We start from the raw sequence: 12,510 nt of genomic DNA on the forward strand, positions 1-12,510 counted from the left end.
CATTGTATAGGATCTTGAGTCAGGCAGGTAGTGCATTCTCTAAATCTGACTTTTCAGTGATCACAGCAGATTCCTTTGAGCCTCTTTCTATGACTGAATGAAATTTTTCAGATGACTCAAGTCTTTCCCAGGGGACCTTCCTCACACTTTTGTTAACAGAGCCTCTTTTACATTCTCCTTTAGATGTTATAGGTGAGAAATAAAGAATATTAGATCCAGACCCCATTTTAAAAAGCAATCCAATTCTAATCAAGAAAGAACAATGCAAAAATTTATCTTGTCAGTCCACCAGATAGCTTAATTAACATTCTAAAGCAGTACTTGCTCTTCTTAACAAGGTATTCTGAATGTGCTAAAGAATAAAGAAAAGTTACTGTCATTGCATACTTTTAAGTCTTTATCTGAAGGTACAGACTGGAAATGGAGTGACTGAGATGGGGAGGAAGATGGCAGTCTTACAACATAAGATCTTCAAAGCCCTAGCTTAAGATGGAGATCATTTTTCTGTGCTGTTCCTTGGCTGTCCACATTTCATGGGGCATTAAAAGGCCACAAATGTCACTCAACTTTAATTCTGAGAACAGAAAAGCAGCAATAATGTGCTCTTACCTAGGTCCTTCCTCGTCGCCCTGAAAGACAATAGAAAGAAACAGCATTAGAATCAGGATAAGGTAGAGAGCAGTTTAGATTTCTTTCTTTTCCCTCCCTCTTAACCTGAAAGCAAGGTTTGTACATTTATTGTATAGACAAATTAGTGGACATCTAAATGCTAAGGCAAGGGCTAATATAATCCTATGTTCAAAATGCCCAGCAGAGATGAACTGATAATTTGCCCCTGCAAGTAGAGAAGTGAATGCACAGACCTAGGAAGCCTAAATAATAGCCTTGCCTTTTTTATTTTTATGGCTGGCAGAATTTAGTTCTGAGCAAACTGAGAGCTCAAAATAGCAGCAGGTCTTAGGAAGAAGCTGACCAGCTCCAAAAGCATCAAGCTGTTTCTCTCAAAGACTCCTTTCTGCCTTGGCCTAGCATTTTTTCTCCAAACATGAATACAGCAACTCTAATATATAGCATACTGTAGTGGAAACAGCACTGAACTGGGACTCAGGAAATTGAGATTCTAGTCCAAGTTCTGTTATTTATTAGCTGTATGCCCTTGCTCAAGCTAATTAATTAATCTGGACATTGGACTTCTCTTTTGTAAAAGGATGGTTCTGGCATTTGATGATCCAGATCATTCTTTGGCCAAACAATGGCTTTTTTCTTTCGCCCATTTACTCTTTGCAAAAACAGTGTGTGTGCCGGTTTGCGTGTATTGTGTCCCCCAAATGCCATTATCTTTGTAGTCTTGTGTGGGGCAGAAGTTTTGGTGTTGGTTAGATTTGCTTGGAGTGTGCCCCACCCAGCTGTGGGAGATAATTTTGATGAGATGTTTCAATGGCGGCATGGCCCCACCCATTCGGGGTGGGCCTTGATTGGTGGAGCTACATAAATGAGCTGACTGGGGGGGGGGAGGAAACGAGTGCAGCTGGGAGTGATATTTTGAAGAGGAGCAAGCTTGCTAGAGAGGAACATCCTGGGAGAAAGCCGTTTTGAGGCCGGAGCTTTGGAGCAGATGCCAGCTGCCTTCCTAGCTAGTAGAAGTTTTCCAGACGCCATTGGCCATTCTCCGGTGAAGGTACCTGATTGCTTGGATGCTTTGTGGCCTTAAGACTGTAACTGTGTAGTGAAATAAACCCCCGTTTTATAAAAGCCTATCCATCTCTGGTGTTTTGCATTCTCCAGCATTAGCAAACTAGGATGGTTGGGTTCATGTGTCAACTTGGCTAGGTGGCCTAGCTGTCTGGTCAAGCGGGCACTGGCCTGATGATTGCTGTGAGGCTATTTGAGGCTGGTTAATAAACCAAAGGGCTGGTTTGTCGGATCATCAGTCAATTGACTGCAGCTGACTGATGACTCATCAAAGGGCATGCTTCCACAGTGAGAGAATGCAATTGGCTGGATTTGGTCCGGGTGATCAGTTGGAGGCTTATAAGCCGGATGGTTAGAGAAACCTTCACTTCTTCTTCAGCTGCTCAGTGAAGCTTTTCCTGGGAAGCTCGTCGAAGTTGCCAGTTCGTTTCCTGAGGAGTTCGTCAAAGTTGTCGGTTCGTTTCCTGAGGAGTTCGTCAAAGTTGCCGGTTCATTTCCTGAGGAGTTCGTCAAAGTTGTCGGTTCGTTTCCCGAGGAATTCGTCGGACGTCTTCCTTGGAGTTGACAGCTTGTTGACGGCTCTGCAGAATTTGGACTCGTGCACTCCTGCAGTTGCGTGAGTCACTTTTACAATTTGATAATAAGAGACATCTCTCATTGATTCTGTTTCCAAGGAGAACCCTAACTAATACAGTGTGTGTGTCATTTTTCCAGATAGTGCATTCTCTAAATCTGACTTTGTCAGTGATCACAGCAGATTTCTTTGAGCCTCTTTTTGTGACTGAATGAGACTTTCCAGATCACTCAAGTCTTTCCCAGGGGACCTCACTCATACTTTTGTTAACAGAGCCTCTTTTACATTCTCCTTTTTAACCATTCAGGGTTGGTTTTAATAGAGAATGTATCTCCTAGCTGTTGATAACTCCCCAGAGAATTAATTAATTAATTTTCAGTTCTTATTGGTATAAAGGAGGATGAGCTCTGGAGTCAGATGAGAATGGGTTCATATTTTGGCTCTCTTGCTGCATTTCCCTGGTTAAATTACTCTGCTTCTCCTAATTTCAATTTTCTAATTTGTAAAATGGGGATAGTTGAGGATGAAGATTAAATGAAATAATGTGTACAAATGATAAGCACAGTGCCTAAGAAACAGGATACACAGGTTATTTAACAATATTGGTAGCAAATCAGTATGATTTGTTGAAAATCTACTATAGCAGGGTGCTGAGGGTAAAATAATAAATAACTTATAATGATCTAACCTTCTAGGAGCTCCCAATCAGGAGCACACAGATGGGGAGATAGAAAATGAACTACGACTAAATATATTAAGTCAAAGCCATGAACAGAATGTGTTAAGAGTCAGAGATGAAGTGATGAATGCTGCCTAGAGAGAGTGGGGAAGGCTTAACAGAGAAGGTGACATTTATATTTGTACCTGAGGGATAAGTAGGACTTTTCCCAGGCCAACTACAGAGAAAAGTGAGAAGGGCACTGGACTGGCAAAAGCAAAAGCACAGAATTAAAAGAAAAAATGTATTGTACGTTCAAAGAACTTTGAGATCTGTGAAACTAGAGAATGGGGTTGTGTATATGTGTGTCTTGGGCAGGGTTTGTGGGGGAATGGTAAGGGGTCAGGGAGGTGGGAATGCAACTGGGGTAAAGGAGGATTGCCAGAGCATAAGACTATAAAGGACAGCTGTAGCCAGAAAGCTTATTTAAATCAGATTATACACTGGAGGTTGAATAAGAAGGGCATTTTTAGCAGACTCTTATGGAATCACAATAGTGCCAAGGGCACTAATCATCCGTACTCTAAGAAAGAAGTGGGATGAGTGGTGGAGAGAGGATATAGGAATGGTGGAAGCTTTCTTTGCATTTTGATTGACTGGTATGTCTTATGGGAACTATAGTAAGAAAAGTCATAAAATTTAAATTTAACATGAGTTACATAACTATCAATGACACAATTAAACCTTAACACAATTTTTCAATTATCTTTGGATGTTTAAACATAATTGCATAGGAGAACCTTATGGAAAAAGTATCCGAACTTTCTCCTATGATTTAAAGCAAGACCTCCTCACAATCACATATCTTGATACAATGGTTAAGAGATAGGAATTCTGAGTTAGAGAAATGTGGCTTCAAATTCTGGTTCATCAATTTCAATTATGAGGCTTTTAGCAATTTACCTAGCTCTTTCGAGTTTCAGTTTCCTCATCTGCAAAATGTAGATCATAATTCTTACCTCACAGGGTTGCTATGTCGATTAAAATAAGTGAGAAAATTTGTGTAAAATATTAAGCAAATGTCTGGTACATTATAAGTGTTCAACAAATGGTGGTCATTAATGTAGTTACCCTGAATCGTTGATGACATTTCTAAGGGAGTGTAGAGAAAGACAGAGAAGATGGACACAAGGTTTTGCTTTATGTTCATCCATTTCTGCTACTTAGAGAACTGTGGTTCTTTTCAGAGACTATAATCACTATTACAATGAATGGAGAGGCCAGGATGAGAGGTTCACTGTTGAAAGAATGAATAAATGAAGGAAAGAACACACACACATACAGGCCTTTTGGAAAAGTCCAGTAGACATTCAGAAGATTACTAACCTTGCTAGTAAAAGGAATGCACATGCTATTCCTGCTACCTGAAATGAACATTTCTATACTGAAAGCCTGGCAAATTCTATCCATTCTTTAGAATCAAGTTTCACCCAGAAAATTTTCCTCAATATCAACTCAAGTAGGGTAATCCTCCTCTGTCTTCTACATCTGTATGGTGCACACTTCTAGCCAATAATGCATGACAGTACTGTACAGTGTCTCCGTCTTTGGATTTCAACTTCTTGAGAACAGAAACTGTTTTGTTCATGTCTGTATTCACTATACCTAACACAGAACAAGGCACAGAGCAAATAATTATTCAAGAATAGAAAAGGAGGGCAAGTAGGATTTAAAGAGATTAATTTCTACCACTTTTACGACTGAATTTCTGATCTCAAAGAATCAGAATGTTAGAGCTGAAAGTCTTTAAATACCAATTTCATTTAAATGACTTGTTAAACAATACTCCCAAATGTCTTTGCAAAACATACTGACTAATGCTTGCCACACCCAGAATGCCCTCAGCTGATAGGCTACACACTAATATAGCTTCCCATTTCCACTTCCACCAGTGGAAATGTGTGTTCACCAAGAATCAAATATGTTTGTTCCTAAGCTTGATTATGTTAGTTGAACTCATTATAATGATGTTTTAATTAAATAACAACAAATGAGTGTGAGAGTTTTTGTTGTTTCCATGAGTTGCTGTGCCATGAAAACTAAGTCGAATATTTTGTAAGCATTCAATTAAAAAAGAGCTTAAAATTGCTGTCAATTTTGATGTAGGCAATACACGTGCAAAATATTAGGAAACATAAATGATAAAAACTAGGATTCTGAATTCAGCTTGCTTCTAATGATCTCCCACCCCACACTTTAAAAAGACTTAAATCAGCCATCATAAATGGTATGGAAACATGATGAACTCCAAACAGCAAACCCATACTCTAGATAGATAAGTAAATAAATAAATAGCCTTGACTCTGAATCAAAAGACTGTACATATGTACTTTGTGTTTAAAATAAATGTTTCAAACATACATGTACCATTTTTAATGATTTCCCAATTTGAGCCAACTTTTTGTAGTATTATCTCACCACAATTCAGTCACTCAAAACAGGACAAAAGATAGAAATGCTCATAGCATGTAAAAAAAAAAATAAAGACACGCCGTTTTTAAAATGTATGACTTTACCAAAGGGTTCTTAAAAATGATGTAACTCGGTGACATCAACAACATGGTGACATAAACAGCTACTGAAAATGCCTCTCCAGAGATTCAACGAAAAAAAAGGACAATTCTGAATGGTTTCAAACTCTGGAGGAGGATATAGAATGGAGAAGGACCCAGATGCCGAACTGAAGAAAGAGAAGAAATATCAGGCAGGAATCTTCCGTCCCAGACCAGCCAGTCCTCTCCCCTCCCACTCACTCAGGCTCAGTGTGGGAAAGGCACGGAATCAGCAGACAGGACCCCTCCCACCAGGGACACAGATTTTAAAATCTCTTACAGCCATGAGATGTATCCCCACTGTTTGAAGACCTGGGGGACAGGGGAGGACATTTCAAGGCCCAGGTCAGTAAGGGACAAAAAGACTCAGGAAACATGGACAGAGACTGTGTTTCCAGCCCTGGTTTGAAAACCTGACCCCACCCTTGAAGGAAGCAGCAGCCAGGAGTCATTTCCTTGCCTGGAGGATGGCTGGAGTACTGGGTCACCTGAGGGAAGACTCTGCCACAGATGTAGCCCCATATTGAGCCAGATTTTGGCCAGCAAAGTGAGGCCATAGGAATCCCACAGTTTCAGTTCACCTGTGTAGATGCAACCTGTGTTTGGAGGCAAAGCAGCCTGTGAGGATGATTAAGTTAACGAGCAGCACCATTTGCTGGACAATCCAGAAAGTGTAAGGGAATAGAAACACTTAAAAAGATGCTCCACACCTTTTATTAGGACCACAGGAGCTGGTCTATACACCCTGCACAGAAACCCAGCCCTGCTTTGGTTGAGAAATACGGGCAACTCAACTGTTAAAGAAGGGCTCTAAAATAAACACAGATCTTGCTGTCTGGCAAAAAACAGAGCACCACTGGAAGCAGATCTATATTACCACACACAGTGAATTTGCTGGGTTGCTCAGTGCTGATCTCCCATCCCTGTGGCAGCCATGGTGGGTGCCTGATTTTAAGGGAAAACTGTGGGACAGAGCCAATCTGACAACTAGCCAATGAGAGAAACAAACAAATATAGAGATCAAAGGAAACAAATGAGGAAACCCAAGGCAAAAGAGAGAAAACAACTTCCAAAATAAACTAATCATGAGCCACACCAGGAAACAAGAAGATATGACCCAGTTAAAGGAACTAACACCTCAAATGAGATTCAAGAATTGAAACAACAAACTGAAGATGTTCAAACAAATCTTCTAAATCAAATCAAAGAGTTGAAGGAAAATGTGACAAAAGAGATGAAGGATACAAAGAAGATACTGGGTGACCAAAAGAATAATTCATAAGCTTGATAAAACAAATGGCAGAACTTATGGAAATGAAAGGCACAACAGAAGAGATGAAACATGGAGACATACAACAGCTGACTTCAAAAGGCAGAAGAAAGAATTACTGAATTAGAGAATAGCACATCCAAAATCCTACAAACAAAAGAAAAGATAGGGAAAAGAATGGAAAAATATGAGCAAGGGCTCAGGGAACTGAATAACAACATGAAGTGCATGGATATATGTGTTATAGGTGTCCCAAAAGGAGAAGAGAAGGGAAAGGGGGCAGAAAGAATAATAGAGGAAGTAATAAATGAAAATTTACCAACTCTTATGAAAGACTTAAAATTACAGAACCAAGAAGTGCATTGTAACCCAAACAAAACTGATCCAAATATACCTACTCCAAGACACTTACTAATCAGATTGTCAAATGTCAAAGACAAAGACAGAATTCTGAAAGCAGCAACAGAAAAGCAATCCATCACCTACAAGGGAAGCTCAATAAGACTAAGTGTGGATTTCCCAGTAGAAACCACGGAGGCCAAGAAGGCAGTGGTCTGATATATTCAAGATACTGAAAGAGAAAAACTTCCAACCAAGGATCTGATATCCAGCAAAACTAGTCTTCAAAAATGAGGGAGGTGGGGGAGGGATCTAAGATGGAAGCATAGAGAGGAGTGGAAGCTAGTTAGTCCCCCTAGAACAACTAAAAAAAACCAGGACCAAATAGTAAATAATCCAGAATAACTGCAAGGGGACAAATGTGACCATCCACTCATCATACACGAACCTGAATTGGGAGGAATGCCTGAATCACAGCATAAAATCTGTAAGTAAAAACTGTGGATCCAAGCCAGGAGACACCTCCCCCCACAGCCTGAGCTGCAAAGCCTCATGGTGCTAGAGAGAAGCTCTCTCCCAGCAAGCAAATAGAGTTCAGCTGAGCTCCAACTGGGGTTTCAATTAGTGACTATGAACTGCTCACTATGAGTGATGAATCCCCAACATGCAGACAGAGGCTTTGGGTGATGACTGACCTTGGAGTGCCAGAGGGTCACCATGGACTAGCCCTGAAGGGAAGTTTCTGTTCCTTTTTCAGCTCAGTGGAGAAAGCCTCAGCCATTTTCAGTTCCCAGTGCTCTGACCCAGACAAGGGTGGTGATAGCACAAGCAGAGACAGACCATTGAAATGCTAATGACCTCTCCCTAGGGGGGCTTTATCTTCTCTAAGAGGAAAGGGTGGGTCCCAGCTCTACTACCTGTCTTCCATTCAGAACCAGACCCCAGAGCCTGGGGAAAAACAGCCAAGGGCCACACCTCCTTACACCAGTCTGGAATTACAGGCTGACAGGCACCACCTGCTGGGCAGAAAAGCACAGTGACCTGAGGCATCACAGGGTGTACCAATTTTCTAAGACACACTCTTAGGGAAACTGGATACTGAATATTTCTTCATTCTGGGACCTGAGCCCGTTCTGGTCTGGGAAAATCTGATTGGGGTAACCAAGGAAACCATGCCTAGACAACAGAAAACTACAACCTATATTAAGAAAAATGAAGTTATGGCCCAGTCAAAGGAACAAACTTGCACTTCAACTGAGATACAGGAATTGAAACAACTAATAATAAGTCAATTCAAAAGTTTAATATGGTGAAAGAGCCGAACCATATAATGAAAACACTAGGCGTACATAAGGTAGAAATTGAAAGTTTGAAAAACCAACTGGCAGAATCTATGGAAATGAAAGGCACAACACAAGAGATGAAAGACACAATGGCAACATACAACAGCAAATCTCAAGACGCAGAAGAAAACACTCAGGAACTGGAGAACAAGGCAACTGAAAGCCTACACACAAAAGAACAGATAGAGAAAAGAATGGAAAAATATAAACAATGTCTCCGGGAACTTAAGGACAAAATGAAAAGCAAGAATGTAAGTGTCATTGGTGTCCCAGAGGGAGAAGAGAAGGGAAAAGGGGCAGAAGCAATAATAAAGGAAACAATCAATGAAAATTTCCCATCTCTTATGAAAGACATAAAATTACGGATCCAAGAAGCACAGCGTACCCCAAACAGAACAGATCCAGATGGGCCTTCGCCAAGATACTTAATAATCAGATTATCAAACATCAAATACAAGGACAGAATCCTGAGCATGGCAAGAGAGCAGAGATCCATCACATACAAAGGAAGGTTGATAAGACTATGTGTGGATTTCTCAATAGAAACCATAGAGGCAAGAAGGAAGTGGGGTGATATATTTAACATGCTGAAAGAGAGGAACCACCAACCAAGAATCCTATATCCAGCAAAACTATCCTTCAAATATGAGGGAGAGTTTAAAATATTCTCTGACAAACAGACAATGACAGAGTTTGTGAACAAGATACCTGCTTTACAGGAAACACTAAAGGAAGCACTGCAGACAGAAAGGAAAAGACAGGGGTGAGAGGTTTGGAAAACGATTTTTGGAGATAGTAGCACAGCAATGTAAGTACACTTAACAAAGATAACTGAATATGGTTGAAAGAGGAAGGCTGGGACCATGTGGGATACAAGAACAAAAGGCAAAAGATAAAGACTGGGACTGTGTAACTCAGGGAAACCTAGGGTGCTCAATGATTGTAATAAAAGGTACAAATATGTTTTTACATGAGGTAGAACAAATAATTTCAACATTGCAAGGTGTTAAAAATAGGGTGGGATTGGGGGGAAATACAATCAATGCAAACTAGAGACTATAATTAACAGAAACACTGTATTAAGTTTCCTTTAATATAACAAAGGCAATATACCAAAGCTAAATGCATATGGGGGGAGCGGAATAGGGGAAGGGTATGGGACTCCTGGCATTGGTGATGTTGTCTGACTCTTTATTCTACTTTAGGTTAATGCTATCTTTCCTTTTGTCGCTTTCTAGCTATCAAGTTTTGTTTTGTTTGTTTTTTTTTCTCTTTCTCTTTTCTTTTTCTTTTGCCTCTCTGCCTTCTTTGACTCTTCCTCTGTCTTTGTGGAGGAAATGGAGATGTCCTTATATAGAGAGTGGTGATGGTGCTGAACACATAAATACGTGACTATACAGGGAACCAACGATTGTTTACTTAGGACAGAATGTATGGTGTGTGAACAAAACCATCTTAAAAGAAATTGGTTAATGAAGAAACCTTGAGGGCATACTATATTGAGTGAAATAAGACAGACACATAAAGGCAAGTATTGCAGGGTCTCACTGATATGAACTAATTATAATATGTAAACTCATAGATATGAAATATAAGTTACCTGGATGTAGAATGAGGCTAAAGAATGGGGAGCAGTTGCTTGTTATGAGCAGAATGTTCAACTAGGGTGAACTTAAATGTTTGGAAATAGACAGGGGTGCTGGTAGCATGTTGTGAGAATAACTAACAGTGCTGAAAGGTGTGTGAAGGTGGTAGAAGGGTAAGCTCAGAGTCACACATGTCACCAGAAGGAAAGTTGGAGGTGAAAAGACAGGAATGTATAAAACAGTGAATCTTGTGGTGGACAATGTCTGTGATTAACTATACAAATATTAGAAATCTCTCTCACGAACTAGAATAAAGTATGACACTATAACTAGAAGTTAATAATAGAGAGGCATATAGGGAAAAAATATACACCTATTGCAAACTATATACTATAGTTAGTAGTATTTTAGCATTCTTTCATCAACAGTAACAAATGTACTATACCAAAACTATGAATTAATAATGGAGGGGGGCATGGTTAGGGGTATGGGATGATCTGAGTTTCCTTTTTTTTTTGTCTTTATTTCTTTTCTGGAGTAATGAAAATGTTCTAAAAATTGAAAAAAAATTAATTGTGTTGATGGATGCACAGCTGTATGATGGTACCATGGGCAAACGATTGTACACTTTGGATCTTTGGAGAGTTGTATGGTATGTGAACCATTCTCAATAAAATATATATATATATATATATATTTAAAAATGAGGGAGAGTTTAAAATATTTACAGAAAAGCAGAAACTGAGAGAGTTTGTGAACAGGAGACCTCCTCTATAAGAAATACTAAAGGGACTGCTACAGAAATATAGGAAAAGACAGGAGAGAGAGGTTTGGAGAAGAGTGTAGAAATGAAGATACCAGGAGATAGAAAGAGGGTAGAGATCAGGCATTTGATGCTGAAGGAGTACAGAATATTCAATAGGAATTGACTGAATAGATCCAGAAATGGATAGCACAATACTGGGTGATGGGAGCAGAATATTATGAGTACACGGAACACAGATAACTTTGAATACAGTTGAAAGACAAAGGTTGGGGGCATGTAGGACACCAGAAGGGAAGACAGAATGTAAAGACTGGGATGATATAACTTAGTGAAACCTACAGTAGTCAATGATTATGATTAAATGTACAAATATAAGAATGTTCTTACATGAGGGAGAACAAATGAATGTCAGCTTTGCAAGGTATTGAAAATGGGATGTCACTGGGGAAAAATACAATCAATGAAAACTAGAGTCTATAGTTAATAGTAACATTGTAATATTCCTATATTAATTGTAACAAAGGCAATATACCAAAGCTAAATGTCTATAAGAGGGGGATATAAGGGAGGGGTATGGGATTCTTGGCATTGGTGCTGTTGTCTGACCTTTTTATTGTATTTTATTTTAATTTTGTTTTTCTTTTGTTTTTTTGGTCATCATTTTCTTCTCTTTCTTTTTCTTTTTACTTTTTTTTTTTTTTTTTTTTGCCTCTTCCTCTTTCTTTGTGGAAGAAATGGAAATGTTCTCATATAGATAGTGGTGATGAATGCATAACTATGTGATTATACAGGGAACCAGTGATTGTTTTCTTAGGAGGGAATATAGATATGTGAATAAAATTGTCTAAAAAATAAACAGAGGGATACAATGTGTAGAGAGGGATGTACCTAATCACTGCTAGTGGGGAAGTAGAATGGTGTAGACCATCTGGAGGGCAGTGTGGTGGTTCCACAGGAAGCTAAGCATGGCTTGCCACATGGTCCTGCTACCCTGTTACCGGGTATATACTTGGAAGACCTGAAAAAAGGGACACAAATGGACATTGGCACAGTGAGGTTTATGGTGGCAGTATTCATGATTCACAGTGGATAGTACATCGGCTCATGAATGGAATGGCAAAGTGTAATATATACTATACAATGGAATATTGAGCTGCTACAAGATGGAATGAAGTTGGGAGGTATGCAACTAGGTGAATGGACATTGAGGACAGTACATTGAGTGAAAAAATGAGAAATGAAAAAAAAAACATTATAATGCCTCACTAATATGGACTAACCATAATGTGCAAACTCTGAGAATTCAATCTGAGAGCATAGGTTATTATAAAGGTTCCTAGATTGTAAGCTCTTACCATAGTTACATCTATTCCTGAGTTATAATGGCTATTTCTAAATTCTGAGATGCTGAGCTCTTTGTATATAACCTGGGTGGTCCCTGGAACTTTGGTTATCTGTGTGACACCTGAGACTGAGAGCCAGAGTTCAGCAGCTATGAACATCAGCATTACCCCATACAGCAAATGTTAAAGAGTTTGAAAAAGAGATCAGACTTGGTTAGGACTAAGGTAAATCAGACTAAAGGATAAAGGACGATACTGATGGTGTTTTAAAACTTAACTTTCATGTGAGACCAAAGGAAAAGACATTTATTAGGTGAAAAATTTATA

General features: G+C 39.3%; 1 protein-coding gene across 1 annotated transcript in view; it reads right to left on the reverse strand.

The window, feature by feature from the left end:
- Positions 1–12,510, reverse strand: part of TRIM44 (tripartite motif containing 44) — a 199,561-nt gene that overhangs the window by 64,603 nt on the left and 122,448 nt on the right. Inside the window, exon 4 of the mRNA XM_037838925.1 lies at positions 610–629. Coding sequence (XP_037694853.1) covers positions 610–629 — 20 coding nt within the window. The remainder of the gene's footprint in view (positions 1–609; positions 630–12,510) is intronic.

The sequence above is a fragment of the Choloepus didactylus genome, chromosome 6, assembly GCF_015220235.1.
Source record: "Choloepus didactylus isolate mChoDid1 chromosome 6, mChoDid1.pri, whole genome shotgun sequence".
NCBI classification, from domain to species: domain Eukaryota; kingdom Metazoa; phylum Chordata; class Mammalia; order Pilosa; family Megalonychidae; genus Choloepus; species Choloepus didactylus.